General features: G+C 42.3%; 1 protein-coding gene across 3 annotated transcripts in view; it reads right to left on the bottom strand.

Moving 5' to 3' along the window:
- Positions 1 to 27,929, bottom strand: part of LOC134102590 (inactive N-acetylated-alpha-linked acidic dipeptidase-like protein 2) — a 185,634-nt gene that overhangs the window by 35,103 nt on the left and 122,602 nt on the right. For 2 of the 3 annotated variants that reach the window (XM_062556740.1, XM_062556741.1), the window contains exon 10: positions 14,343 to 14,489. The exons of the other annotated variant lie outside the window; for it this stretch is intronic. In XM_062556740.1, the coding sequence (XP_062412724.1) occupies positions 14,343 to 14,489 (147 nt within the window). The remainder of the gene's footprint in view (positions 1 to 14,342; positions 14,490 to 27,929) is intronic. 3 annotated transcript variants of the gene reach the window in all.

The raw sequence follows: 27,929 nt of genomic DNA, 5'->3' as shown, positions 1-27,929 counted from the left end.
ATCACAGGCTAAACTGGTTTGCAGTTAGTTGAACTCAGGTTGGTTTTCATCAGATGAACTGATGAACACAGCTACAGTATGAGTTCATGAGTAGATCTTCCAGTGCCAGTGGGAAGCAAAGCCAGGTGAATACAGCTCCATGCTGATATTTGCCAACTGTTTTGGAGATGAAAATCACTCAGTTTTACATCCTTCTGTTAATCCTAGCATTTCCCACTGCATTGTTTTTAGTATGTATTCTTCATACTGTAGAGAGAACGGTAACACTTTATTTGAAGGGGTCTACATAAGGGTGTCATGTAACCGTCATAAGAATGACATGACACATGTCATGCACATTAATGACACATTATTGACGTTTATGACTGTTGTCATAATGTGTCATTCGGTTTTTGTTATGTCAAGTTGACATTGTTTGGGCGTCATCATTATGACAACTTGACATTAGGCAAGATGACATTATTTGACGGCATCTTTGTCATGACAACTTGACATTAGGCAAGAAAATGTAATCCGTTTACAATATTGTCATGACAACTTGACATATAACTGTGTTTGGCCTGACTTATTTTCTAGGTTTTTTAAGTGATGAGCCTGAATAATTGGCTGTCATGACACCATTATGAATTGGTCATGAATACTTTTCTTGACTTCAACTACAGTGGTACAGTTTTGATTTGTCATTAAGCTGTCACAAAGAACTATTACTGACCAAAATAGTTTTCTGACAGTGTCATGAATACTTACCTTTGACCTCAAGTAGGCCTACAGTGAACCATCTGAGATGTTTCCTGAACATGTCATGAAGTGTCATTACACTGTCATGTAGGTTTTATTTCTGTACATTTTACATTTCCTGAACATTGAGTCTAATTTCAAGTATAATAACAACAAACACCATAGGCCCTACTCAAGTTATGACTTCAAAGAGTTTATTTCAGCAATGAATCTTGCAAAACCATAATACATTGTAGCACCTCGTTGCCATGGGTAGCTATCCTGAGCTCTTTAAAATATGAAATAAACAAATTAATCCAAGTGTTCATTCATCACCTCTATGTGAAATACAACCACTTAGCTCAGTCATCCCACAATTATATGCAAATTCTATTTACTCTTATTTACACATTCATCACACATGCTTCATCACACTCAATCTTCAATAGTTTTCAATAGGCTAACTAGACTATAGCCGGCAGTTATTAAGTAAATAAATAAGAAATGAGTAGCCTAGGCTACCCAACCAGTTGTCAGAGTTCATGTGGCAGGCCTGTAACGTTGCTAGTGTGCGTTGAAGCCTAAAAACCAAAACGGCTCTTTCACGCAACTCCAGCACATAGCTCCAGTAGCGCAACAAAGAAAACTCAGGTGTAGGCTAGATGTAATGGATGGACCAGATGGACAGACGTCTTCAGCGAGGCTCGTGGAGGTTCCGAGGATAAGTGGCCGTGCAGGCTATCTCACGCAAAGTCATTGACAAGAGGCATCGTGCTAGCAGCTAGCTAGGTCTTGCTGACTAGTGAAGGCTTACTCGTGGAAAATTCTCGTCTCGAAGTTTTCACTTCCAACACAACTTCACCGTCTAGCAGTAATGTTTAAGTAAGCGTTTTACCCACTAAACACAAAGGCTATATTTGTGTTAGGCTGCAGTAAACCTTTCCCGCTCTTCTCCCTGGTGTTGTTTCTTATTTCCTGATTACCCTTGACCTCTAGCTCAATTCTCATTGGCTCAAATAATACAAATGTAACATAAAATTTCTATCTTTTTCACATTTAGAATCAAAACATAATATCTTGACAACATTTCAGTAACTAGGAAATTGTAAAAAAATATGTATTCATATACTGGAAACGTTGACTCTTGTGCACGCAAGTCATGTTTATTCAATTTCATGGTTATGCATTGCTTTAGATGAATATATTTTGTTTATAATTTCCTAGTTACTGAAATGTTGTCAAGATATTATGTTTTGATTCTAAAAGTGAAAAGGATAGAAATGTGTAGTTTATGTTACATTTGTATTATTTGAGCCAATGAGAATTGAGCTAGAGGTCAAGGGTAGCCTAATCAGGAAATAAGAAACAACACCAGGGAAAAGAAGAGAGAACGACTGCTTAGCGGGAAAGGTTTACTGCAGCCTAACACAAATATAGCCTTTGTGTTTAGTGGGTAAAACGCTTACTTATACATTAGGCCTAGATAGTCTGCATGGCCACTTATCCTCGGAACCTCCACGAGCCTCGCTGAAGACGTCTGTCCATCTGGTCCATCCATTAGCTGCTACATACTACACGCTGAGTTTTCTTTGTTGCGCTGATGGAGTGGCGTGAAAGAGCCGTTTTGGTTTTAGGCTTCAACGCACACTAGCAACGTTACAGGCCTGGCACACGAACTCTGACAACTGGTTGGGTATAGCCTACTAATTTTTTATGTATTTACTTAATAACTGCCGGCCATAGTATAGGGTTTGGTATTTTATTTTAATTAAAGAGAAAACCATATTTTGCTTGGATGTTGGTTGTATTACATTTGATACCTGAAACTGAAAGTTAGCCTATTGAAAACTATTGAAGATTGAGTGTAATGCATGTGTGATGAATGTGTAAATAAGAGTAAATAGAATTTGCATATAATTGTGGGATCACTAAGCTAAGGGTGTTTTTAAAAAACTCAGGATAGCTACCCATGGCAACGAGGCACTACAATGTATATGTTTCGCAAAATTCATTGCTGAAATAAACTCTTTGAAGTCATGACTTGAGTATGGTGTTTGTTGTTATTATACTTGAAATTAGACTCAATGTTCCAGAAATGTAAAATGTACAGAAATGAAACCTACATGACAGTGTAATGACACTTCATGACATGTTCAGGAAACATCTCAGATGGTTCACTGTACTTGAGGTCAAAGGTAAGTATTCATGACACTGTCAGAAAACTATTTTGGTCAGTAATAGTTCTTTGTGACAGCTTAATGACAAACCAAAACTGTACCACTGTAGTTGAGGTCAAGAAAAGTATTCATGACCAATTTATAATGGTGTCATGACAGCCAATTGTTCAGGCTCATCACTTAAAAAACCTAGAAAATAAGTCAGGCCAAACACAATTATATGTCAAGTTGTCATGACAATATTGTAAACGGATTACATTTTCTTGCCTAATGTCAAGTTGTCATGACAAAGACGCCGTCAGATAATGTCATCTTGCCTAATGTCAAGTTGTCATAATGATGACGCCCAAACAATGTCAACTTGACATAACAAAAACCGAATGACACATTATGACAACAGTCATAAACGTCAATAATGTGTCATTAATGTGCATGACATGTGTCATGTCATTCTTATGACGGTTACATGACACCCTTATGTAGACCCCTTCAAATAAAGTGTTACCGAGAGAACATTAGGAATCATAACTTCTGTTCGTATTGGAATGGACTGTATAAAGTAGTAATGAAGTACAGTTAATGTACAGTATACACACAATGTTCTGCAATTACAGATGGCGATCCAGGCTGACCAGATGCAAGCTTTGGACAGACACAGATTGAGTGCTGCTAGTGGTAGAGGTGCTGATGAAGATGGCTACAGCAGAAGGAAGTGGTTACACACACAAGCACCTGCAGCAGAGAAGTGTGTGTGCATGTGCGTGTGTGTGTGTGAGTGAGTGCGCAGTAAGATTCTCCCATTACAGACAGATGTTAATGCAATCTCTCTCTCTCTCTCTCTCTCTCTCTCGCTCTCTCTCTCTGTAAGTGTATGTGTGTGTGTGTGTGTGTGTGTGTGTGTGTGTGTGTGTGTGTGTATGAGTGTGTGTGTGTGTGTGTGTGTGTGTGTGTGTGTGTGTGTGTTTTGAAGTCCCTGTCTGTGATCATCTGTGCACATGTCTTCACCTGTGTTTGATTCAAATTTAGAGTGTGTGTGTGTGTGTGTGTGTGTGTGTGTGTGTGTGTGTGTGTCAGACATCATGCTGATGCTTCTCCTGCTGTGTCTGTGTTTCATCCCTCCCTAACACCCCCCCCCCCCCACCACCACCATCAAGTTTTGGGGAAAGAAAATCAAATGACATGCGCACACACACACACGCGCACACACACACACACACACACACACACACACACACACACACACACACACACACACACACACACTCACCCCCCCCCCCCCCCCCCCACACACACACACACACACACACACACACACACACACACAGTGAGGCAGATGAGGAGATGAGGCTCCCAACCAGAAGGGGGCCTCTGTGCCCTGGAAAGGAAGCGTCCTGTCTGCCTTGCCTGCCTGCACGCCAGCGGGAGCACGTGAGAGGAATCACAGTCTCTCCGTCGGAGCGAGTGGGACACACACTGTTTATGGAAGCTAGACAATGATGCTTTGAACGGGGTAATCAGCATGAAGCTATAGATCACCCTCTCCAAAAACACGGCCGGCCCGTGTGGCTACAGGACAAGCATGCGTCGAGTGGGTTCTTTAGCGGTTTAGTGCAGCGTCATACCGCCGCAGCCAGAACTAATGGTCTATTGTTGGCAACACGCGCATGAATATTCAAGCGGTGTTAACAGCAGCAGGGAATAATCAGAGACACTAAAAAGTACGGCTCATCAGTAAGGGGAGGGAGTGGGGATCAGCTGCCGTTTCATGCAGCTATCACTAATGTAATCAACCGGGGACTTCAAAGGGAAAGTTAATATTGTGAGTTCAAGTGAAATAAGATTCCATAATCAAGGGAGAGGAAAAGAGAGAGGGATGGATAGAGAGAGGGGGAAGGAGAGAGAGAGAGAGAGAGAGAGAGAGAGCATCCTAAACATGAAAAGGTTCTCAAGTAAAATTTAATTCAAGCTTACATAATTTACTTCACCCTCTCCAGAGGTTAAAGTAAATATCCTCCTGACTGTTTTGCATTCGGGAAGGACTCATTTGTTTCCACACCACCGTGATGCTTCTTGCATTTATGCATAGTTACATGTGCAGCCAATGGTCATTCTAGGTAAAAAAACAACCAAAATACAACCAAACTGTCTAAACTAAAATAAAAACATGTTCACAACTGAGTGAGTGGCTCCGCTTCAATTGAGCAACAAAACAAAACAATAAAAGAACAGATCCAGCCAACTATATTGGGAAATATCAGGAAGTTTTGTCTAGCACAATATCTAAAAAAGCAGAGGATAAAACAAATGGGATGAATAAGTATTCCACACCCAAAATAAATTGCTAATGAAAAAAGCTCAGAATTCTGTGACATTCATAAACCACATTTATGGGTAAGAAAACTCAATATAAAAATTCCCTTTACTGCTTAACAGTTCACAAGCCAATGGGAATCACTGATTTGAAACTGCAGCAAAGGAAGGTGAATTGCAGAGGCATAATCTTTATTTATGATTAAAATAATAATAATAATACATCGGCAAGGGGTTTGACAGAGTTGTTGAGAGAAATGGGGAAAAACAAGGAAGAACTACTGTTGAAGGGATCTTAAAGGGGATCCTATTAACATACAGCTCACAAAGGTAAAACGCCATGGACACCTGCCATTTGAAATGTACAGTTCTCCCATTCAGAACACTGAGCCCTGGACAACATCCCTTTCATTTTCTGTGCATAATGTCAGTGTTTGTTTTAACACAATGTGTCATGCAAACACACAGCGCTGAGGCAGAAACATGGATTATTCCTGGACCCTGCTGAGGTCCACGGTTGCACTGGTAGGCTGGCAGCTGGTTGTGACGGGGCTGTAAACCCTGGGTAATGGCCCTTTACCACAGAGAGACTGGGAGGAGATAATGGAGGCGTTAATGATTGCTTTCAGGTGCCTCCACTCTCTTTCACGGCCCCAGCTATCTTATCATTCCCCGGGAAGCTAAGGATTGGTTTACGTGCAGAACAGCCAGCGAGTGGTGTTCTGGCGGGGGGGGGGGGGGGGGGTTGCAGGAGATCCCGGGATCAATGAAAACTAGCAGTGCTGTGCTCATTTCATCGCCTGCGGGGAAGTGGGGGTCCTACTGAGCACCCCCCCGGGGAGAGCCCAGCTGGCTGAAGTGTGCCTGTTCCAAAATACGACGAGTTTCCAAGGGGGTCCCTTTCCTCACAAATCAGTCAAGGTGTATCTTCCCCCCCCGTGTATGGGGTCCATCGCTGTAACAGTAAAATGAGACAGGAGTTCAGCTCGTGCTCAAGACGTGGAATCTAATCACCGCCAATTTTATGGCAGGGCTGATTTCATAAGCTGGCGTGACAGGAATATGGAACGCGAGTGTGTGGCTGTGACACGCAGTAAAAACATGTGTTTGCCATATAAAAAGGGAGATACCCCGAGATAAAGCAGGCCACCTCGGCATCCATTTGCTCACAGACCACAGCCCATATAGTGGGCATCTCAGCGGGGACGGTGCTCCCTTGGGTGACGGCAAATAAAAGGCAAACGTGCGAGGCAGATTAGTACCCAGCGCGGAGCCTCCTGCTCCAGGTCCAGATGCTCAGGTTAAAAGCCAGGAGACTGATGAAGAGTCTGGGCCTGGGCAATCGCCCCGCTCTGCACAGCAGATGCTGCATTTGCCTGACTTGGCTCTGACGAGATGCTCGATTGGATGGGCTCACGCCACACCAGAAAGAACAAATATTTTTTATGTACCGTGCAGCATAGATCAGTAATGAACTTGTCAGGCAACAGAACGTGCGCCCGTGCTCTGTAGAATAAAGCAATGGGGGACAGACAGACACGGCCCTTCTAGTCTGGTAGCCAAATGTCCTTCAGCTGGAATGGAATATCATGGTGTCAAGCTCCAAAGAAAAGTTGTGTGTTACAGATACTGCATGTAGACATTCGGCCATTTTCAGTTTAATATTCTCAAGGTTGTTTCATGATGAGCAACATAACCCTGTGCTCTTGGCAAGATTTTGAGATTTTGAGAAAAGCAACCAACGGACTGAAGTTGGGCATAGAGATTTTTTTAGAATGTGATGTGCATGTGACATACACTCATGAATATATTTTAAAAACTATACTGTATATTTGAAAAATGTCATGAGGGAAGCCGTTCTGAATGTGGTGTCGACGACTGCGCTTGACAAAGACAGTGGCGAGACAATTTTCCTTGTTATTTCTCTTTAACATCCTCTAAGGTAGAGGTTAATGTCTCATTCAATTTCCCCTGTGTGTTCATTTTCCCACTGGAACACCATTTCCGTCTCCGAACACAGACCTATTTTGAGTCCGAGGAAAATGAAAGAAATTTATTTTTAGATGTGAAATTCAATTTAATAGTAAAAGGAGTACAATTTGCATGGCAAACCTTCAAGATATGCTTGACCTTATCATGCACTGAGGACATGAAAAAGACATACGGAGAAAACATTATTTTTCCTGTTTTAGGCAGTCATGTGTTCAAGTAATGCATCTTTGCACTGTGAAACGTGACATGTGCATTCTGTGTGTGCTATGAGGCATATACTTGAAATGATGCAAGAGCTATGTTGACTAAAGATACATACTCTCTGAAAAGGTCAAACGACACATTAAGTCTTCCATTTCAAAATGATAATAAATAAGGCCTCAATGAGTTAATGAGTCATTGATGAGCACCGTCTTTAAAAATGGCCCTGCTTTAGACTGTTCTTCGATTAAACAGTCAGCTCTCAATTGCAGACGGAATTGCCTCAGACCTTGAAACTTTCATCCTCATTTCACCAATTCCCCAGATGTTCATTAATTGATTTGAATGCTGTTAAGCATAAATTACAAAAGTCCAAGGATAAATTGCCTTCTGAAACACTATTGTGACATAATACACAAACAGGTTTCCTATGTGTTCCTTTAAACACATTCGAAATGTTACCACCAACAGGACAACATAAAATAGATTTACTGGGTTGCATGCTGTGCAGCCCAATAAACAATCCTCACTGGTTTTTACCAACCTATATAAAGCCGACTCAGTGAACTGCATTACGTTCAACATAACGCCACAGCACCTGGATAGCTGCTCTTAAAAATGTCCAGAGGCAGGTCACTCCCATCTGGTAAAGCCAGATGGTGGACCGTAGGTGGCTGGGCCGGGCCTGACTCAACTGTCAATTGGATCCTGTTCCGGGGTGGTGGACAGGCCCATCTGATGTCCAGACATCGGGCCCGGGCCTATCTCCCCGATCCAGCTGCAGCAACTTCACGCCACTAATTAGATTAGTCTTGCACAGGCTACTACAGCAGCACCTTGGGCGAGAGAGAGAGAGCGAGAGAGAGAGAGACCTGAGCTGGCCGCCTGCGCAGCGCAGCGCTCGGATGAGGCGAGTAACGTCTTTCGAGGGCCGAGTGGCATTTGCATAAGTGCCAAAAAAGAGGGAGAGGGAGACACACACACACACACACACACAGAGAGAGAGCGAGAAAGAGCGAGCAGGGCTGGGGAAAATGGCCGGGAGGAATGGCTAATATATAAGGGGTGACAGGTGTTAGCACATTCGGGCACATGTCTCGACTGGTAATCAATTCTGAGGTCCAAACAAGGGAACAGGGGTTGTTAGTGGGGGCTGCAGTGACCAGCTGGTGAGGGAGAGTTTGCTGCAGAGTCGGGCAGCCCTTCCTGAGCCGTCACACCGCATTAAGGCAGAGATATGGTGTCAAGGAAAATGCAGACACAAGCAAGTTTTCCTATAAGCCTCGTGCAGCCCAAAACATCGCCCTAAAACCTGTACTTGCCCACACTAATAGAATAAAAAGAGCACTACAATAGCAAAGGTTTGCTACCAAAGACAGTGATAAATGATACGACTGTATCATTAAATCATTCCCATGACTAAATACAACAACAAGCTTGCATTTCCAAAATGAAATATTTACTCGTAATCCACTGAATCGTTAAAAAGGACAGTGCTGCATGGTTTTAGCCCAGGTTATTAGCTGTTAAATATGCAATTTTAGGGTTTCTGGACAGATGAATACAAATCCGTATTCAAGTGCAAAATTAGAATTCACATGCAAAATCAAAATGTCAAGGGAGAACCTGTTTGCTCCAGTGCAACAAGGTGAAGAGCAGGCGAACATGATGGTAGAGACAGGGATGGACCACCTTTTGCTGCCTCTATGTGTGATAAAGGCATAGCTGTTTGAAGTGAGTCAAGACAAACTGACACTGATGTAAAAATCAGAGCATCTGCTCCAGGCCATGACACAAAACGTAGGTTTTCTGGAGTTGAAAGAACCACACATACACACACACACACACACACACACACACACACACACACACACACACACACAAACTCAACCAACACCCAATGACCTCCACACACATACGCATATAAACATAGACACCCACATACAGTACACACACACACACACACACACACACACACACACACACACACACACACACACACACACACAGACACACACAGACACACACACACACACACACACACAGACACACACACATTAACCCATCCACCCACTCACACACATTGATGCAAGCAAGGAAAGCCCTGCAGCAGGTTTGTCATTCTAAATCCAAAGGCGTCGACTCAGAAGGCTCCTCAAGCTTTCGGGTGTTGAAGAGAAACAGCCTGGAAGGCCGACGCTGCGGCACAGATCTGGCCCAAGGAGCCGGCTCCCAAACAGTCCCACAATCCCGTGCTCTAATTCGGTCTGATGTGTTGAATGCCAGGGAAAAGGTTACTTTCACAGTTTGGGGCACACCAGCATTGCACGGCGAATGCTTAGCCAGGCATGTGTGCAGGATGAGACAGATGAACAAACGAGCACGGAGGAGGTGAAACCTTCTGGGGAAGGAGCGAATAGGGGGAGAGAAAAAAAAAGAAAAAAGTTGACATGGCTGCTGTGTTTATTTTTAAAGTTTTGTCTCCCCCACATCCTCCCCCCGGCCACTCCTGGACTCAGTAGCTGTTCCACAACGAGCGTGGAGGGAGGAGAGACGTTGGGGTTTTCGGAGGCACTCTCACATCTGCACAGAAATCTCTGGGTCAGCATCCCATCTTTCTCCAAGTTGATTCTCGTCCAATAGCCCGGCTGATGGCGCGTGTGATCGTAAATAAGATCAAGCTGAGTGCAAAGTGATTTTAACAAACTCCATTACAGGGTTGCGCTCGGGAGGTAAAATGGAACAAAACAAACGGATCTGGATAAAGGCAGCACAAGTGTGTGTGTGTGTGTGTGTGTGTGTGTGTGTGTGTGTGTGTGTGTGTGTGTGTGTGTGTGTGTGTGTGCGTTTGTGTGCGTATTACGTTTGGGAGATAAAGAGCAGCTCAAACATGAGGTGTTCAACCTCAGGGCGAGATCTTACAAACAGCCAACAGATCTGCTCCACATCAAACAGCACACCATCACAAAGACAGATGAGCATTTACTCCAAAAGGCTAAGAAGAAAGAAAACAGTTGATATGAGAAGTCTCTGGAAGGCATCAAAGACGGTGCGCTTTATTCTTTTCTACGGTTAAGCGTCCAAAGTAACATGAAATGTGAAATATTATGTTTTTGCACAAAATGTTCGATCAAATCAACAAACATGACAAGATGATAGGTCACGGTGTGTCAGGCGGACTACCCAGACTTTATTGGAAAAAAAAACAGCGTATGACGTAAAATCTTGCAGCATAACACTGTTCCAAAAGTTAATAGCTGTTTAACTGAATAGAGGTGAGGTGAGAGGATGTCCTGGATGGTCTTAACCATATTTCTAGATCAGGTAGCCCAAAATACAGGTCCAAAATGGATTCAGCATCTTTATGTCTTCTCTTGCACAAAATCAAATAATTCAAAGCAATACTAAAGCGCTTTCACTCTGTCGCACGCATGCTATTTGTTTATCCAGCAAATAACAATGTTCACAAACATAGGCAGAGTATGTTGCATGATTTTATGAAAGTATGATGTATTGCGACATTGAAGCAAGTCAAATTGGTGTCTCATTCCATCGAATTACAGATCTGCTACCCAATCAGGTAAACTTACGTAGTGCGGTTATAGGCAATTGAGGGCCGCAAGGTGAATGCAGAAGCGCTGTTCATCCTGTTACGAGTTGATGAACCACTGACATGATTTTGGAAACATTATATATTTTTTTTTAAGTATATTTTTTGGGCTTTTGTGCCTTTAACTTTGACAGGACAGTAGAGAGAGAGAGGAAGTGAATGGGTGAGAGAGTCGGGGTGGGATCCGGAAAGGACCACGGGGTGGGAATCGAACCCGGGTCCCCGGCGCACGGCGCAGGTGCCCCAGCCAGCTGCGCCATGGCTGGGGCCTGGAAACATTATTTTGAGGTACAAAAAGAAGGTACTTAAAAACTCTTTAGGGTTGCTTTAAAGTGGCCGTTTCCTAGCATGCTGTGTGGGGGATGCTGCCTTTTGTGCCAAGATGTGATTTTTTGAATGTGGGCGATATCCTCCTGAGGGTGTGTTCAGCACAGCTGTTTAGCATGTACTGTAGCCTGCTATGTCAGACAGAGAATCCGTCAGCAGGGGGATTGGTCTGTCTTGTGTTTGCTGCTAATGAAAAGTCAACAAGGGCCTGCATCTCAGCATCTTCATGCACTGAAAGGAAACAAATGAAATCTTTTCCCTATTTCCCTTAAATCATTCACTTTCTTTACCTCCAAACAAGATTCCACCTGCCATTTATCTTGCCTTCTAAGGGTACAGTTGCTTTATCCTTCGGGACTCTTGGCAATCACCTAAATGTCTCTGTAATGAAAAGAACTAACAAACCATCAACAACCATACCCCGTCGCACTGGAATTGTCTCTCTCAATGGTCTGTTTGCTCTGTTCTCTCTCTTTCTGTCTCTCTCTCTCTCTCTCTATTGCTCTCTCTCAGTTCTGCCCTTTTGCTTCTCTCTCCTACTTCCTACTTTGATGTCTTCTCTCTCTTTCTCTCTCACACACATTTATGCAAGCTTTTTCACACATTCTCTCTCTCTCTCTCTCTGTTCCCCCTCTTCTCTCTCTCTGAACACACACACACACACACACACACACACACACACACACACACACCTTTCCCTCCCTCTCTTTGCATATGCTTCCCTTCAGCTGATGGATGGTTGTGACCTTGTTAAGACGCTGTCTTTAGTTCATCATCTTGCTTTGTGCCCCCCCCCCCCCCCTTCCCCCCAGACGCAGTGTACCTGTCATCCATGCTCTATCCATCCTTTCCACATAATTACACCGTGTTTGCCCGGCCAAAGTGCCCCCTCCACTTCCACGCCATTGGAGATCGTTTGGGGTGGGCGGGGAGCTCGGCGGGCTTTTGTCTGCTCAGTGGCCATTTAAAGAGCTCGCTATACCTCACACAGAGATGACTCTACTGTTGCGATACCATTACGACAACGTTGCATGCAATATGCCTGTTTCTGCCCCTGGGTAATGTGATTAATGTCAGCTTCAGGGACCGTGTTCCGACGCCTGCAGTGCCACTCTATCATTATAAAAGTGTGTACCATCTATTGGCTCATGGACGGTTAAACCGGATGTCTGAATAATATTGCTTCATGTTGGCGTGAGGCGTCATCCTCTGTGAGTCTAGATTACCAGTAAACACTGTGCCATGAAATGAGGGACAGTCCACACAGCAGTGGCAACATCTGGATATTTGTGAGAGCCTTAATAAAACACTGTATCTGGTGTAATGCAGGACACAGGAGAAGAGAGCCAATGAGACAAGGTAAACCTGGGCAAAGGAATTAACTCTGACAAGGACAATATGTTCCCTCCTGGTAAAAAAAAAAAGCTTTGACAAGGACAATATGTTCCCTTCTGGTGAGAAAACTGGAGAATTAAGTAAAATTGATTTCATTTGTAAGAGCTATGATAAGCACATTTACAGAGGGCAAGCTTAACACCTTAAATAATCTGCTCTGCATTAGTTATGAACAGATACAGACGATCACAAATAACTTTGAACACAGCCACATTCATGCTCACTCTTCTACTATACGTGGGTGGAATACGACAGTTATGGAGATACAGTATGGCCACATCATTTAAGTTCAGATCATGTAATAGAAAAAAGGACATTATCAGATAAATTGCAGGTATGAGAGGTATTTGAAGTATAATATCCACAACACTACTTCAGCACACTCACAGAGTTCTGAAGGTTACCACAGGCACATACTAATGCGACACAGTTGTAGGTCCAACTATACAACCTCTATGCTATATTTTTGCGGCTGATTTCAAAAGCTGGGTTTCAACCAATGTATTTACATATTCTAAGCACATTCGGGAAAATAGAAAATTCAATGACATATGCAAATAAGAATGTTTGCATACCAAAGCTAAGAATAACAAAATCACAACATATGGGAATTAATGTGTGATGAAGTGGAATAAATGTGGATGGAAGTAATGAATAGACGAATTTCTTCAAACTTGGTCAGATTATAAACTTAATCCATCCTCCCACAGTCAATTTAAGTGTAATACCCATTACAAAGAATTGCAAGCGTTTCCGGTCAGGATTTCTTATTTGAAAGATCTAAATGTACAGTACTGTACATAAAAAAGCTGGATGAAAACCCAGCTCTTGACACAAACAAGGTACAATTCAGCATACATATGGATGTTGCTAGTAAGTTTTTAATTATTTTTTTTTTAATCATCTAATCACAATATTTTCACCATATGATTTTAACATTCACATGGAGCTAATTGTGCTACAGTGGAACAAATGTGAACTTCCCGCCTTGGAAATGGACTGGTTCACACCAGAGGAAGTGGAGAGGAAACGCTTGTGTGGAAGCTTTGCCCGAACTCTATGCATGTATGTGGAAAAGCTACTGTATCTGAGAACAATAGGAGAGCAAATTGCTGAAAAAATGACTGTGAGCCATGTGACATTGGGAAGTAGAATACAGCTCAACAATGTGTAAGTGTGTGTGTGTGTGTGTGTTTGTGTGTGTGTGTGCAAGAGAAACATTTCTGTGTTACTACCATGGAATATGAAGAGATGGAGGAGAATGAAGTGTCACACCAAAGTGAAAAATCTCCTCTACCAAACCCTTGAATGAGAACACAATAGCTCCCAGACACATCTATATTATTAATCAATATGCAATGCATATCTCACAAAAGGAAGCAACTCACACACAATAAATCTGCTATATCTGGGTGGATTTACAACAAAAAAAGTGCCGATGTTTCTATTTTCTTTAGCAGTGTTCAACAACACTCCCAATCCTGCTCACTGCTCTCGTATTGTGCTAGCAACACTTTCTCTCAGTGAGCCGCATAATCAATGGAGAGAGCAGACTACATGAGCAGCTGAGGCAGATACTCAGAGACTGTGGCCTGCTGTGGAATGTGCTGTACCTCCAAGGTCCTGCTCGAGGTGGATGTAAACTGCACAGTGGGGATGGCAAGCTGGTTGGCGAAGTAGCTCACATCCCCAGGGGTCTGCAGAGAGCTGATGTTGGGACCAGGGCAACAGCTATTCTGAATGCAGCTCCTCAAGTGTCTCTGGAATGGAATGGGAAAACATCAGATGTCACACATGGCCGAATCAGTGCTCAGAATGGGACACTGACCGTGTCTCTGTGCGCAAGTTCAAGTGCCTGTGTGGAAAGTCTGCAACAACATCTGAGCATACAGAACATGTCACACATCCTACACACTGCTTAACACAGAAAGGGGGTCAAGCTCCCCATAGCATTTCCACATACTGTACCAGGCATGTTAATACTAAATCATGTTCATGCATGTTCATACTTTTTTTGCCACGCAGCAAAGTTTGTTTGTAAATTTAAAGTGGTACTTAGCAGACACTTTTACCTAAAGTGACAGACTTGACACAGTGCGTTTGGAATTTGAACCTCGGCTAACCAATTGTCTAGCAGTGTGTGGTTATCGCTGCTAACATTGAACATTTTGGAAGACCATGGGGATCATGTCTTCGAAATGTTTTAGAACACAAATAGGTTCTCTGTGGATGCATCATTCGAGGAAAAGGCCATATTAATGTTAAATACAGTGGAACAGTGATGCCCTGATATAGGTAAGGTTGGTGCTAAATTAGAATGTCTTTTCGTTTTTTCAGGCCACTGCAGTCTCACACTTGGTAAAACTCACATGACGCTTTGTTGATTTTCATCAAATGAGAAATCAGCGGTAGAGCCAGTAGCCCTTGGCATTTACCCACAGTGAGGAAATCAATTATTCCCGACAGGAATGGAGCAGGAAGTATAGAAATAAAATAAATAAAATCACATGCAGTTATGAAAAAGGAAAAAATACCCTAGTAAGACAGCTAATCATCTCTATCGACTGAGCAAAAACTGTCCTTTGCTTGATGCGAAGAGCACACATACTTTGGTATACTATTCCCATGTGTAACTATATCATATAGACAGTGAAGTACACACCTTCATGATTAGACCAACATGCTTACAATTCATATCTGAGCTTAAATGGAAGTTGGCAAGACCGAAGTCAGGAACATGCCTTTTTACAATTTTGCTGACACACACTGACACTGGCAGACACACACACACACACACACACACACTGACACACACAAGCATTGTCTCATTATCAAAGCCTTGTAATAATCTCCAAGTAGAGAAAATGTGAGTTAAGCAATTGTCATCCTTGAGCTCTGAATCTGTCTTCAAATATGAAGAGTATAGCTTCTTCTCCCCGGCCCTTCATCATTCCCAATTAGCGCCATGGGGCCCATAATCTGTACACTGTGCATTTAGAGTCACTGATAACAGTCTCACTGTGAGAACGTGTGCGTGCAGGTGCAGTGTGTGTCTCCATCCCCTCTCTTACACCAGAGCCTTTGTGGCCAACACCGAGCAGTAAATTCAAAACTAGAAATGCAATTCCAAGGAATTACCAGTGCATGAAAATGCAAAAATAGATAGATAATGTAGATATGGTTACTAAGGTGTAGCTAGGGTAAACATGGTGGTTGCATAGTTTACAGAGAGTTGATAGTGTGAAGGTAGACGTTTTAAAGATGAAACGTTCCAGTTCTAACTTAAGTAATGATTTCTATTCATGTTAAAATGTTGATTAGCTAACTTAGCTAATGATTTCTAGCAGTTACGCTAAAAATGCTTATTATGCTAGCAATGCAAACTTTACTAACAATGCTAACCAGGTTGATTAGCTAACTTAACCGATGATTTCTAGCAGTAATGCTAAAAATGCTAACTATGCTAACAATGCTAAATTTGCTAACAATGCTAACCAGGTTGATTAGCTAACTTAGTTGATGATTTTTTGCAGTTATACTAAAAATGTTAACTATGCTAACAATGCTAACCATGCTAACTAGCTAACTTGCTAGTGAGGACTTTTATTTTGAAACATTTGTTGCTAGGGTATCCATGGTGGCCACTATCAGGAAACAAGAAGTTACTGCAGTATAATCATGTTGGTTGCTATGGAAACAGTCATAAACACTTAATTTTAATGGTTGCTATGTTGGTTGCTAGGTACATGGAGGTTTCATGTAGTTGACTGGAGGCATAGTGGATGATAACTGACAGTTGGAATGGTTGAACAGTTCAATAGTTGAGTAGTTTCAATGGTTAAATGATTTAATAGTGTATTATTGCAGTGAGGACCTTTATTTTGAAACAGTTGTGGACAGAGGACGTAGTGAAACAGGATCTATAGTCTTAATGAGATTGTATGCTTAAAGCCTAAGACAGAAGGTGCCTCTCATATAGCGTTTACGCGTCCTCTCTCGCTCCTCACTGATCTACATAAAGAATGATGGAGCGGCAACAATGGGATAGTCTAGCCCTTCTTCTATCTTTCTTTATGTAGATCATTGAGGATCGAGGAGCGAGGGAGGACATATAAACGCTGCTTGAGAGGGACCCACAGTAAATACTTTAAAAGTTGTATGTAGATAGTCTAATTAATGTTGATAGACAGAATGTTTAATGGATGTTGATAGGCAGATTGTTTAATAGATATTGATTGACAGTTTAATGGGTGGATGAGTGAATGGTCTGAAGAAGATGAATGGATAGAAGGTTGGATGGAATGTGCCTTATATTCTTGTTAAGAGAGACACTGATACAGCTCTCTGAGAGTAGTTGACACAGGTGTAATCAATTTAACTGGCTAGTCTTAAGAGAGCCAGAGTAGCCTACTCTTAAAGCCTGAGACAGAGTAAATAATTTAAAAGTTGAATGTAGATAGTCTAATTAATGTTGATAGACAGAGAGTTTAATGGATGTTGATAGACAGATTGTTTAATAGATGTTGATAGACAGTTTAATGGGTGGATGAGTGAATGGTCTGAAGAAGATGAATGGATAGAATGTTGGATGGAATGTGCCTTATATTCTTGTAGAATGGAGAGACACAGCTCTCTACTGAGAGTAGTGGATACAGATACAGGTGTAATCAATTTAACTGGCTAGTCAGCCTGAGACAGAGTAGATTGTTTAAAAGTTGAATGTAGAGCGTCTAATTGATGTTGATAGGCAGACTGTTTAGAATGGGTGGATGAGTGAATGGTTTGAAGAAGATGAATGGATATAAAGTTGAATGGAATTAGGAGGACTTATTTTGATACTGTTGTGCGCAGAGGATACAGGGGAACAGAACAGAAGTCTTCAGAGAGATTGTAAAGCCTGAGAGAAACTGACAGTTGGTGCCCAGGTGGCTGACCAGCTGGGGTAACATTCTAATTGCTGCCGTGATGTCATAATGAGCCATGTTAAGTCTATGGGGGAAATTGTAATAGTTTTTAACTAATAGTTTAAAAAGTATAAAAGTTACAAAGTTGAAAAATACAAAGCCCACATCGCGTAAGTAAGACCTACGCGTCAAAATTTTAATGGAGTTTCTACGTTAAGCGGTTGAAGCTGAATTGCGTGCGTTAGAAGAAGAATAATAATAAGAAGAAGAAGAAGAAGACCGAGGAAGAACAGTACAGTGCATTTTCATGCACTGTAATTAAGACACCTGGTCCTCCAGGAGCCGGTGATAGAAGAAACAGCTAGGGAGACAGAGAAAGAGAGAGAGAGAGATAGAGAAAGAGAGAAAGAGAGAGCGAGAATAAGAGAGAGACTTCAGTCATTCTGGACAGTGACGTTTGTTCTCCACCTTGAGGATCGATATTTAATTCCTTTGTCTGCTATGATAACGAGATGGTGAAATCAGTGTTTATGTATTTGTGCTTAATAAAGGAATTCCGTGGTCTGAAAGGATTCTGGACAGGTGCCAGCCCAGCTGCTGGCAATCACCTACATAGTGGTGCCCACTCCACTGTGCCCAAAATAAGCCTGACGCTGTCTCAAAACACTGCCGAATATCCACCATCATTGGCTAATGGCCATGCTTTGCCAACCCGTTTGAATCACATCAAACCACTGCACGGAGACTGTGAGGGTCTTTAACTGGATGGAGACAGGGGGGTCAAAAACTACCCAATGGATAACAGTCAGGGTGCTAATTCACACTGAAACTCCTTGATAGGACCATGTTAGAGAGCAAGTAGCAAGTGTTTTTTTCTTCTTCTTGGCATTGTTTGTGTGTGGCTGTGTGTGTATGTGCACTTACTCAGTTTGTGTGAAAGTGAAGGTGGCGTGGTGTGTGTTTGTGTGTGTGTGCACGTGCGTGTGTGGGAGCTCTCCAAAAGCATAAATGAGATCTGCCGTGGGTGACACTGTCAGGTCCCTAAAGACTGACACACCCAATGTTCTTCAGCCAGCCATCCAAACTGGATTAATGCTGCAAAATGTCAGAAAAAAACCCATCTAGATGGAATCGATAAACCCATAAATAAAATATCATACGCATGTTACTTTTTTCTTTTTTTCTGTCCTTTTCATTGACTGACTGACAGCACAGCGAAATAAACTACTCAGGGAAGGGGACAGGTTTCCAAAGATTATGTGCATAGAGAACAAAAGGAAACTGACTGTATGATCACTGTTATCATATGAGCTAAAGACAAAAATGCATTATTCTTTTACTACAAAGACAAAACAGATTGAAAGGTAAAGCCTTCACAAAATTCACAAAACTTCTGATGAAATAAAAGGCAAAAATAGCTTTCCACGAATCCTTCAAGAAATGGCCAGTCGCAGAACCAAAGTACTGTATCTTTCTCAAAGCATAGCTGGTCAAGATGACATTGTGCCGGGGAAATAATTTAGAAGGTGACTTAAAAAAAATTACATTTCCAGAAACAGGAGCCTGAAGCAGCCCACATAAAAAAAAGAAAGGGATGTATTAATAAGACCTGGAATATAATCAAAGAAATAAATAGGGCTGAGGTTTGAGGAGTGGGAGGCTCCGAATAAAGAAAGATACACTTATGCATAGAGGGAATAACTCCACACTAGCCTGTTAGTGGCGTGCGAGGGCCTTTTGTGAGAGCCGTCTGGCTTCTGGAACCCTTTATTATATTCGGGCGAGCCATTTCTCATTCTCCCACAATGCTCCCACTTCCTTGCGCTCAATATAAAGCTTTCGCTGGGCTGACCCGATGCTGGTAATAACAGGGCCGTAAAGCAGGTTAATATTGTTCAGCCGAGTGAGCTCATATGTCTGCGTGAGCCTGGATGTCACTCCAGCCCACACGAGCCCACTTTGGGACGGGGGAGAATGCCAAGGTTATGATGCAGCAATCACTGAGATTAGGGACACTCAGCGTGCCAGCGCAGCTCACGATGTGAAACACGCAGGCAGGCCTCTTACAGGCGTGGAAAGACACCAAGACTGTGTTGCTGATGGTTCATGCACTCTGTATGCAAATGTTGGTAAGAGTGCGAGTAATTAAAATCAATGTTCAGGAACCGCAAAATAAGAGGTTACGCAAAGTCTTAGTGGTTGTATTAGTTTGGTGTTCAAAACCAGTGAGGTATTCATCCACCTTGTGTGACGGTTTGCCCTTGGATTTCCAAAACTTGTTTTAGATTTGTAGTGTTTGTGTCGCTGTGTTTGTACGTATGCTGAGCAGAAAGGTCAGGAACAGGGCAAGATAGTTGAGCGATGTGAGGGAGTTGTCTGACTATGACTAGCGTAGCCAGAGATTTTGCTTGTGTGAAAGGGGATTAGCACATAACATGCACTGCACTAATACAGGTATGTTATAGAGGATGCTAAGGCTAAGATGCTAATGCCCTCCCTTGCTCTCACTCACAGAGCAACCAGGTGGGATTGCACAGAGAAATATAAGGACAGGGAGAGACAACTTCAAACATTTAAAAGTATATATCTGTTTAACAACAACAATGGAGTCGGCAACAACACAGGTTGTGTTCTTCTTTAAAAAAAAAAAAAGTGAGGAGGCAACAAGGAAAACTGACAAAAGAGGAAAAATATTCAGAAAATAGAGGCTCAATTATTTCAAAACAAACAATGAATACCTCTGAACAGAGGTGGGAAAAGACTGTTCCCATTATGCCATCAACACAAGCAGGTAAAATGACAGCTGGTTAAAATGCAGCTGGTTGCAAAGAAAGAAAATAGCATCAGAATAACATTATCAACATGCTGTAGATCCACCATTGGTTTGATTGGTCAATATAAAGCAAAATAGCTCAGATATGTTGCTTCTCTCCACACAACATCGCAGAGTAAACATACTGTAACAGCAAAGCTAGAAACATTATAAACTACAAAAGTTATGCATTAAGATGCTTCATGACCACAATGACATACAATCCCCTCTAGTCACATAGTGTGTGAATACAAATATGTTCAGAAAACCCAGAGAGTAATACTATATGTTAATAAATTACAGATGATTAAATTATGCATCTGTGATGCGAACCTACCCAACACGAACACGCACATTACAAATGATGAACCTTACAGTAGCTAAAATAAATAATGAAGACATTATCTGGCAGTATAAAGACTCAGCTTGACACACTGGCCTTCTCTGGTGACAGCGTCATTAGCTTCAGCGTTACATTAGAGTTCTGTAAATGTGACACCGGGGCCCCATGTGACATGTAATTTAATCAACTCTCTACAATTAAACAGTCACTGTGTTAATCCGCCGCACTTTTATAAGCACAGGAGAGGTCATTCTGGCTGACACAAGAGCAGCGCGGCTAATTCCGCTAGCACACGCCGCTAAAGCAAAAGTCACATAAACATGACAGCAGCTTGAGAAAACGCTCCCTTTATTGGATCTCTGCTGTGGCTACCGATGCCGCCTAATAGGCTACGCACAAATGATATAAGGGTCTTCGTTTCCACGAGACTGAAGATACTTGTGGTGGTGCATATACTGCTTGAGAGGAGAAAGAAAAGGCAAGCCAATTAAAATAACAGCTAGCTTCAATTAACTGTCATCTGGGTGACAAAATGACCTGAGGGCGAACCCTGAAGGTAATAGTGAGCACAAACACACACACACACACACACACACACACACACACACACACACACACACACACACACACACACACACACACACACAGCCACAGCCACAGGCACATACAGACTTCCATTCAATTGCAATGTGTGAAAAGAGAATAGCGTCTTGGCTGTGATGTGCCCTTCGCTGGGAATGTGCTCAGAAGAGCATCACAGAGTGGCCAGGTGCACAGTGCAATATCAGGGGTGGGGGGAGGAATGACGGAGTGAGCGAGCACAGCGCTCTCACACACATGCACACTGTAAACAAGCTCAGCATGTAAATGAAGAAGCCGTGGGAGGTGAGCATCTAATTCGTCATCCGGGAGCCCGTCGGACGGTGAAGGTTTATTGATTGTGGACAAATTGATAGCCGACAGAGGCGATAAAACATGCATGGCTGCTGCACAGTGCCGCCGATACACTTAGAGATACTCGAGTACCTGCTCCCCACCTCCTCCCACTCCAAACGCGGCAGGAAGCTGAGGAGACCCCACCTAGGCCATCACTGCACGGCTTCAAGACCCCATAGGGAAGCCGTAAATCGTAGTCTTGTGTGTGTGTGTGTGTGTGTGTGTGCACTCCACTGCAGCTTAACCTCCACAGCTTAATTACTAAAAGCAAAACACTGCTTTGTCAATGTGAAACTACTCACCCTAACAGAATAAAAATACAATAATGTCATATCAACAGATGAAAAAGACAGTAGACATTGGCAGGCAGGTTACTGTACCACTATACTTAGAAAATAATGAGTTAGGAGGATGCAGTGTTGTGGTATAATCAGAGAATCAATGAACACTTTATGCCACTGACTTTATGATCTCATTCAAAGATAGCGCTGATGGAGCACCCGACAGGAAGAGGTTTCATATTCTGGGCAGGTAGTTCAAATTTTTGAGGCCATGGCCTCAGAATATTGCTAAATTAGTTGTACGAGGATAACTGACAAGGCCAGCAAATGAATGTCGCTCAGGATAGAACAGATCGGCGCAGAGATATGGACTGCCATATGTGGATATTACTCACTAGTGTGAAAGGGTGCAGACCTCGGACGCAAAAGTATCATTGCTGTGTCTCCTTAAGGTGAGGGGTTTTAAAATTGGTCTCCTTACTGTGGTAATGTTATGCATCAGTACAGTCAGTACAGACATCTAATAACGAGGAAAGGCAGGACAGATCACAATGGGGACTGAGGGGGAGACATTTAGCTATAATTCATGTCATACTGCACATCTCCTGTCATTGTGTGGGGACTCAAACAAACCCTTCAAGGTGCATTCCTCTACATATGCTACCGCTGTATGTCTAAAATCTTATTTCAGGATATTTCAACAGCAGAATCTTCCTGGGCAAACCCAGAGAAACCGGTAAACAAATTAGAATTTGCTCCGGGTCTACAGGTCTGTCTGGAAAAGATCCCATTGAGTCCAAAATGACTTCCACAGTTGTAACCAGCGGTGACATTAAACCTAAACCGGAGCATTAAACTCTTGTTTCAAATTGTTACAGAAGTGAAGCAAAACATCTTTCTTGTACACAAATGTTTTCAATTCAGTTGTTAACTCCAATTCCAAAGAAAATACACATTCATATCTGTCTAACTATCCATATCTGTGTCACTATCACCACAGCCATTGGTTGTGTTGAATGCAATCCAATTGTGATTGGATCCTGGGTTTACGGTGATTTGGAAACAGGCGTTGATGGGACTTTCCAGACTAACCTGAGAGAAAATTCAAATTTGCTAAGAGGTTCATCTGGGTTCATCCAGGCTACAAAAATAGCTATTATCTTTGGACAATTAGCACAAACTGCACTGAGCATGTCAATTTTAGCTACTAGACAAACAATTAAACCAAAATGTTGCTCTTCACATGCACCTGTGGTTTGTCCTTTTCAAAAGAAGAAACACACTTCCCTGCTGGAAGCCCTTTTCGTCTCAATACAAAATAGTTTATTTTTCCTCTGGAAAGGAATCTGCTGAAGAAATGCGATGCTCTCACAGTTTAATAACACCTGTGGAGCAAGGCGTGCAGCGAAGGCACAGCAGGACGGCAGCATGAATGTCAACGTGATGCCGGAGTGGGGAGATGGAGAGCCTTTAAATCTCTGCAACCAGTCAAGTGCATGTTGGCTGGTGGGTGAGATGAGCTGCGAGATACCAAACCCAACGACAAGGATGGTATTAACTCAAACGCAAACTCTACCCCCCCACACTCACACACACACACACAGAGAAACTAATGATTCATAATTATCATGTCAAGAGCAAAAACACACACTGGCTTGATGGAATCCCAAAGACACTTCAACACGGGAGAAGTGGAGGTGGGCCACCAGACGATTGCTGTGTTTACTGTGTTGCGTGCACTCCCTGTTTCCGAAGCACCGACTGGAGAGGGATTTACTTTGAGACAGGGGAGGGGTGAGCGTGCACACACACACGCACACGCACACGCACACACACGCACACACACACACACACACACACACAAAAACACACACACACACAAAAACACACACACACACACACACACACACGTGCCTGCCAGGTAATTTGTGAGGCAACAGATCTTCTGTCTTGGTTGCCACCGCATATGTGCACACAGCCCGGGAGCCTCGCTCATAAAGGTAGGGGAGTCATTAATTCAAGGGTAATCACTGTTTTTTTTTTTTTTCTTCAAACAATGTGCCTCCACACTGTTGAGGCATTCTGGTCAGGTAACATGATGTGTCACCTGAAGGTTGCACACACTGTTTCCAGGTGGCAATGGCAGAGCTGCAAAAAAATAAATAAATAACTAAATAAAAAATAAACAGGTGACCAGCCTTAATTACCATAGTACTTTGCATAAGGTAGCGGGTGCCACTAATGTCAGAAAGCTGTCGCATTGTAGAAAAACAACAGGTTTTTTTTTTAGAACAATACAGTATCACGCTTGCAACTCACTCAAATTGATCTCTGAGGTCAGGGTGGGCTTTCAAGGAGGCCCACTGGGTAAAGGTTCCAGCCACCAGCTCCCACTGTTTGGATGTGGAACACAAAATAACTATAATCTGTTTCCTCTCTAAGTCACAGTTATTAAAAAAAAAGGTTTATATATTGCAAAAGACAAAAAAATACATACAGTATATCCTACAAATGTCAATGAAATAATTCATAAAGATAATAAATGATGGTATACTGAATAGATGTATCTTAATAAAACATACACTATGAGATATACTACTATGCCACAGCTAGCATAAGAGGTTATGAAATATTGCTGACGTACAAGGGAAAGGGGACATAAAAAGGAAGGCGGTGATTTTCTTCAGATGTTCTCTGTGCAGTAAGCAATATTTGCTGTAAACACGTGATTAAGTTGTCAACAAGCCATGGAGAAAAGTCTGGTGTAGACATTAAAAATGTCTATGTTGAGGTCAAAACAACCTTAGAGGAGTAAAAAAAAACAACAAAAAAAAAACAGTTTCTTCTATGTGTGAGCTATTTCCAATCCAATCTGCACAGCCAGAGATTTGCTTGTGTACCATCTTGTTTGCATTTTTTAATCTGACTTGACCATTTCTGAGAGGATTACAGGATCCACTTTTTCACTCTAAATGGATTTGGCATCTGAATATAATCAAGTCGGCCTGTCAATTCTTATATAGGTCAGTTTCACTGGTCCTAATGCGGAGCATGGAGCTAGAAGAGGGAGATGTGGACCTAATGGTGATATCCACTCTCCCAGTGTTTGGTGCACCTCCACCTCAGGGGAGTAGTGCTTGCTCTATGCCATTTAGTCATTAAAGATACATACAGCCATATATGTAGCGGTATGCATATTTCAGAGGACATTTATGAATTATAAATAATACATTCTGCTGTCCATTGTAATTGCAATTATTAATGACACTGTGATCTATTCACTGGCAGAGGAGTCATTTGTGACTACAAATATGTCTCTGAAATAAGACCTGATGAATCATACTTGATGGGCATGGGGTTAAAATGGATGGGCCAACGGGACTAAATGCTACTGTGTACAACAGGGCGTTTATCAATGTGACCCAGATTTTTTTTTTTTATCAAACAGCACAGTATCATCAATGTGCATTTAAAATCGATTCACAGCGAGAACCTCTTGCTTAGTGGTAATAGATGTTGGGTTAAAGTGGATTACCAAAGCTTAACAGGTTTCAGTTCACCTTATCAGACATGGAACTAGCAAGGGACGCCTATTAGGTGCAGGGCATTTGAAACGAAACTCGGCATCTTGAAAAATGGAGGCAGCTAAGGGCTTACTGACACATTTTACCGAGTCTTGGGGGACCTCATCCACACATACGCGCGCGCTCTACGGAGAATCGCAGCAAAACGAAACATGCCAAGTCCAAGCTAATCTGGGACATGCGCTGTATGGGGTAAATCGAACAACAAACAACATCTTTCTCAGTATAACAAAACTCAGGAGGGTTGCACACGCTTGAAATGTATGATGAGCCTTTTTGGGCAGACAAAAAAAAAACCGAGATGGATGAGGATGACACTGTACTCCTTTCATCCTGGAAAAGACCAATCCTCCAAAATCCATGGTTTAAAATAGACCTGAAACACACATACACTAAGTCGCACACACACACACACACACACACACACACACACACACACACACACATGGGTGCAACAATACCCAATTAAACGATGAAAAGTCTCTCAATTTATTTTGTATGCTAGGCCCTGTAATCCCCAAAGAAGGGTCTGTTTTATTATAATTGGTTCCAAAGCACCCATTCAAAACACATCAACACAGTGGCATCTCTACTTTGAAGACAGCTGCAAACTAAGATAAGTGGGAAATATTACCCGCATTGCACTGGTGTGATTTATTGTATCTTTAAAAATGTCTCAAAATGTAGAGACAGTTTAGCCTACCTGCTGCCTCTCCGAGGGCACCCCAAGATAAATAGTGAGATTGGAGTCGTCCAGCTAGTCTGCGGGAACTACACGTACTGTACTGTACAATCAAGAGACATCAGCCGCTCTCGCAGCGGGGAGAGGAAAAGCCCTGAGGGTTCTTTTCCCACTCCTCACGACAATTAAGAATCTCATTCTCCGCTCAGTAGCAGGGTGACATTTGATTATAGATTTATTCTCTTTTTTTTTTTTATTCAACTCTTTTGTTCAACTTTTAGCTAAATGTGTCTCTGTTGGCTCTTATGGACACAGTAGGCATACGTGGGAATGTGTGTCTGCTTTATAGGTGCAGCTCACTACGCAAAATAACTAAATGGCAACAGAATAAAAATGAACACAATCATTTGAGACTGAGGCTGAGTAAATAAGCAGAAGCTGTCACCTTTTGTTTAGGCAGGTTGAGTGTGATTGACACAAGTGCAAGATAATGACAATCAATATGCATTACAGTGCGCACACACACACACACACACACACACACACACACACACACACACACACATACACACACACACACACACACGTACACACACACAGACTAAGAGACAGAGAGAGAGAGAGGGAGGGAGAGAATCCCTTCACTTACACCTGAAATTGCAGCACCTGATTACTCTAAAGCAATTACCAAAGTCAGACACAAACAGAGCCCTGTATCTTTGATTGGATGGGAATTCATTCAATTATCATACTAATAAGGGCATCTTATGCCTTGTAGCTTGGGAGGAGAGGGGGAGTTAGGCCAGATACCATTACCGTAAGTCATTAGAAGCTTGCAAATGAGCTCAAAATGATGGGGATGAATTATAGAGGGCACAGAATGGCACTAGGCTCTCCATAGAATGAAAATAAGACACCACAGATCTACTGAAAAACGCTAAACTTTTCAGACGTCTGGAAGAAATACATCTGATTTACGGAATCAGGAAAATGGGCGATAATGATAAAAAAAAAAAAAAGTGGTTGTCGATGCTTAAAATAAAACTCCGACCACAAAGAAAGTACTAGTGGCATATCAATAAGAGCCTGTGAACAAATGAGGAACAGCATGGAAGGCTGGCTCTCCATTTCAAACCAACATTAATGTCTGAGAGTAACGTCACTGCATTGACAACTGTGCTTTGACAAAATGGCTCTGAAAACGCAGGAGGATTCAATGAAAGGGACAAAGCAAGATACAGTAATTGTTCTACGTCCAGCAGTATGTTAAATCTCTCACACAGCAACTTTCCTTTTCTCTCTTTCCCTGCTTCACACAACCACAGACATTTGGAGGACATATTCCTTCCTGTGTCTTGAGATAAGTCTTTCTGTCTTTTTTATAACAGTTTGTATGACCTGTTAAAAAGCTGTCGTAGCTCTGGACACTTCAGGGTGTCACTGCAATTACCTATAATGGTAACATAACTGCTACAGTGTATGTCAGGAAATGCCATTTGTCATTAACACTATATGGCGGCAGCCATGGCATGTTTTTATGATGGTCATGTTCACCTTATGGTGGAGGTTTCAAATAATGTGTCAGTTACACTGCTTGGAATTGCTATGACTCTCTACCATGTTGTGACTTTTCCAAAGGTTTAGAAACTACCATTTAT

Source organism: Sardina pilchardus, chromosome 15, assembly GCF_963854185.1.
Source record: "Sardina pilchardus chromosome 15, fSarPil1.1, whole genome shotgun sequence".
NCBI lineage: Eukaryota > Metazoa > Chordata > Actinopteri > Clupeiformes > Clupeidae > Sardina > Sardina pilchardus.
The sequence above is the reverse complement of the archived record's forward strand: the minus strand, read 5'-3'. Positions and strand labels throughout refer to the sequence as shown.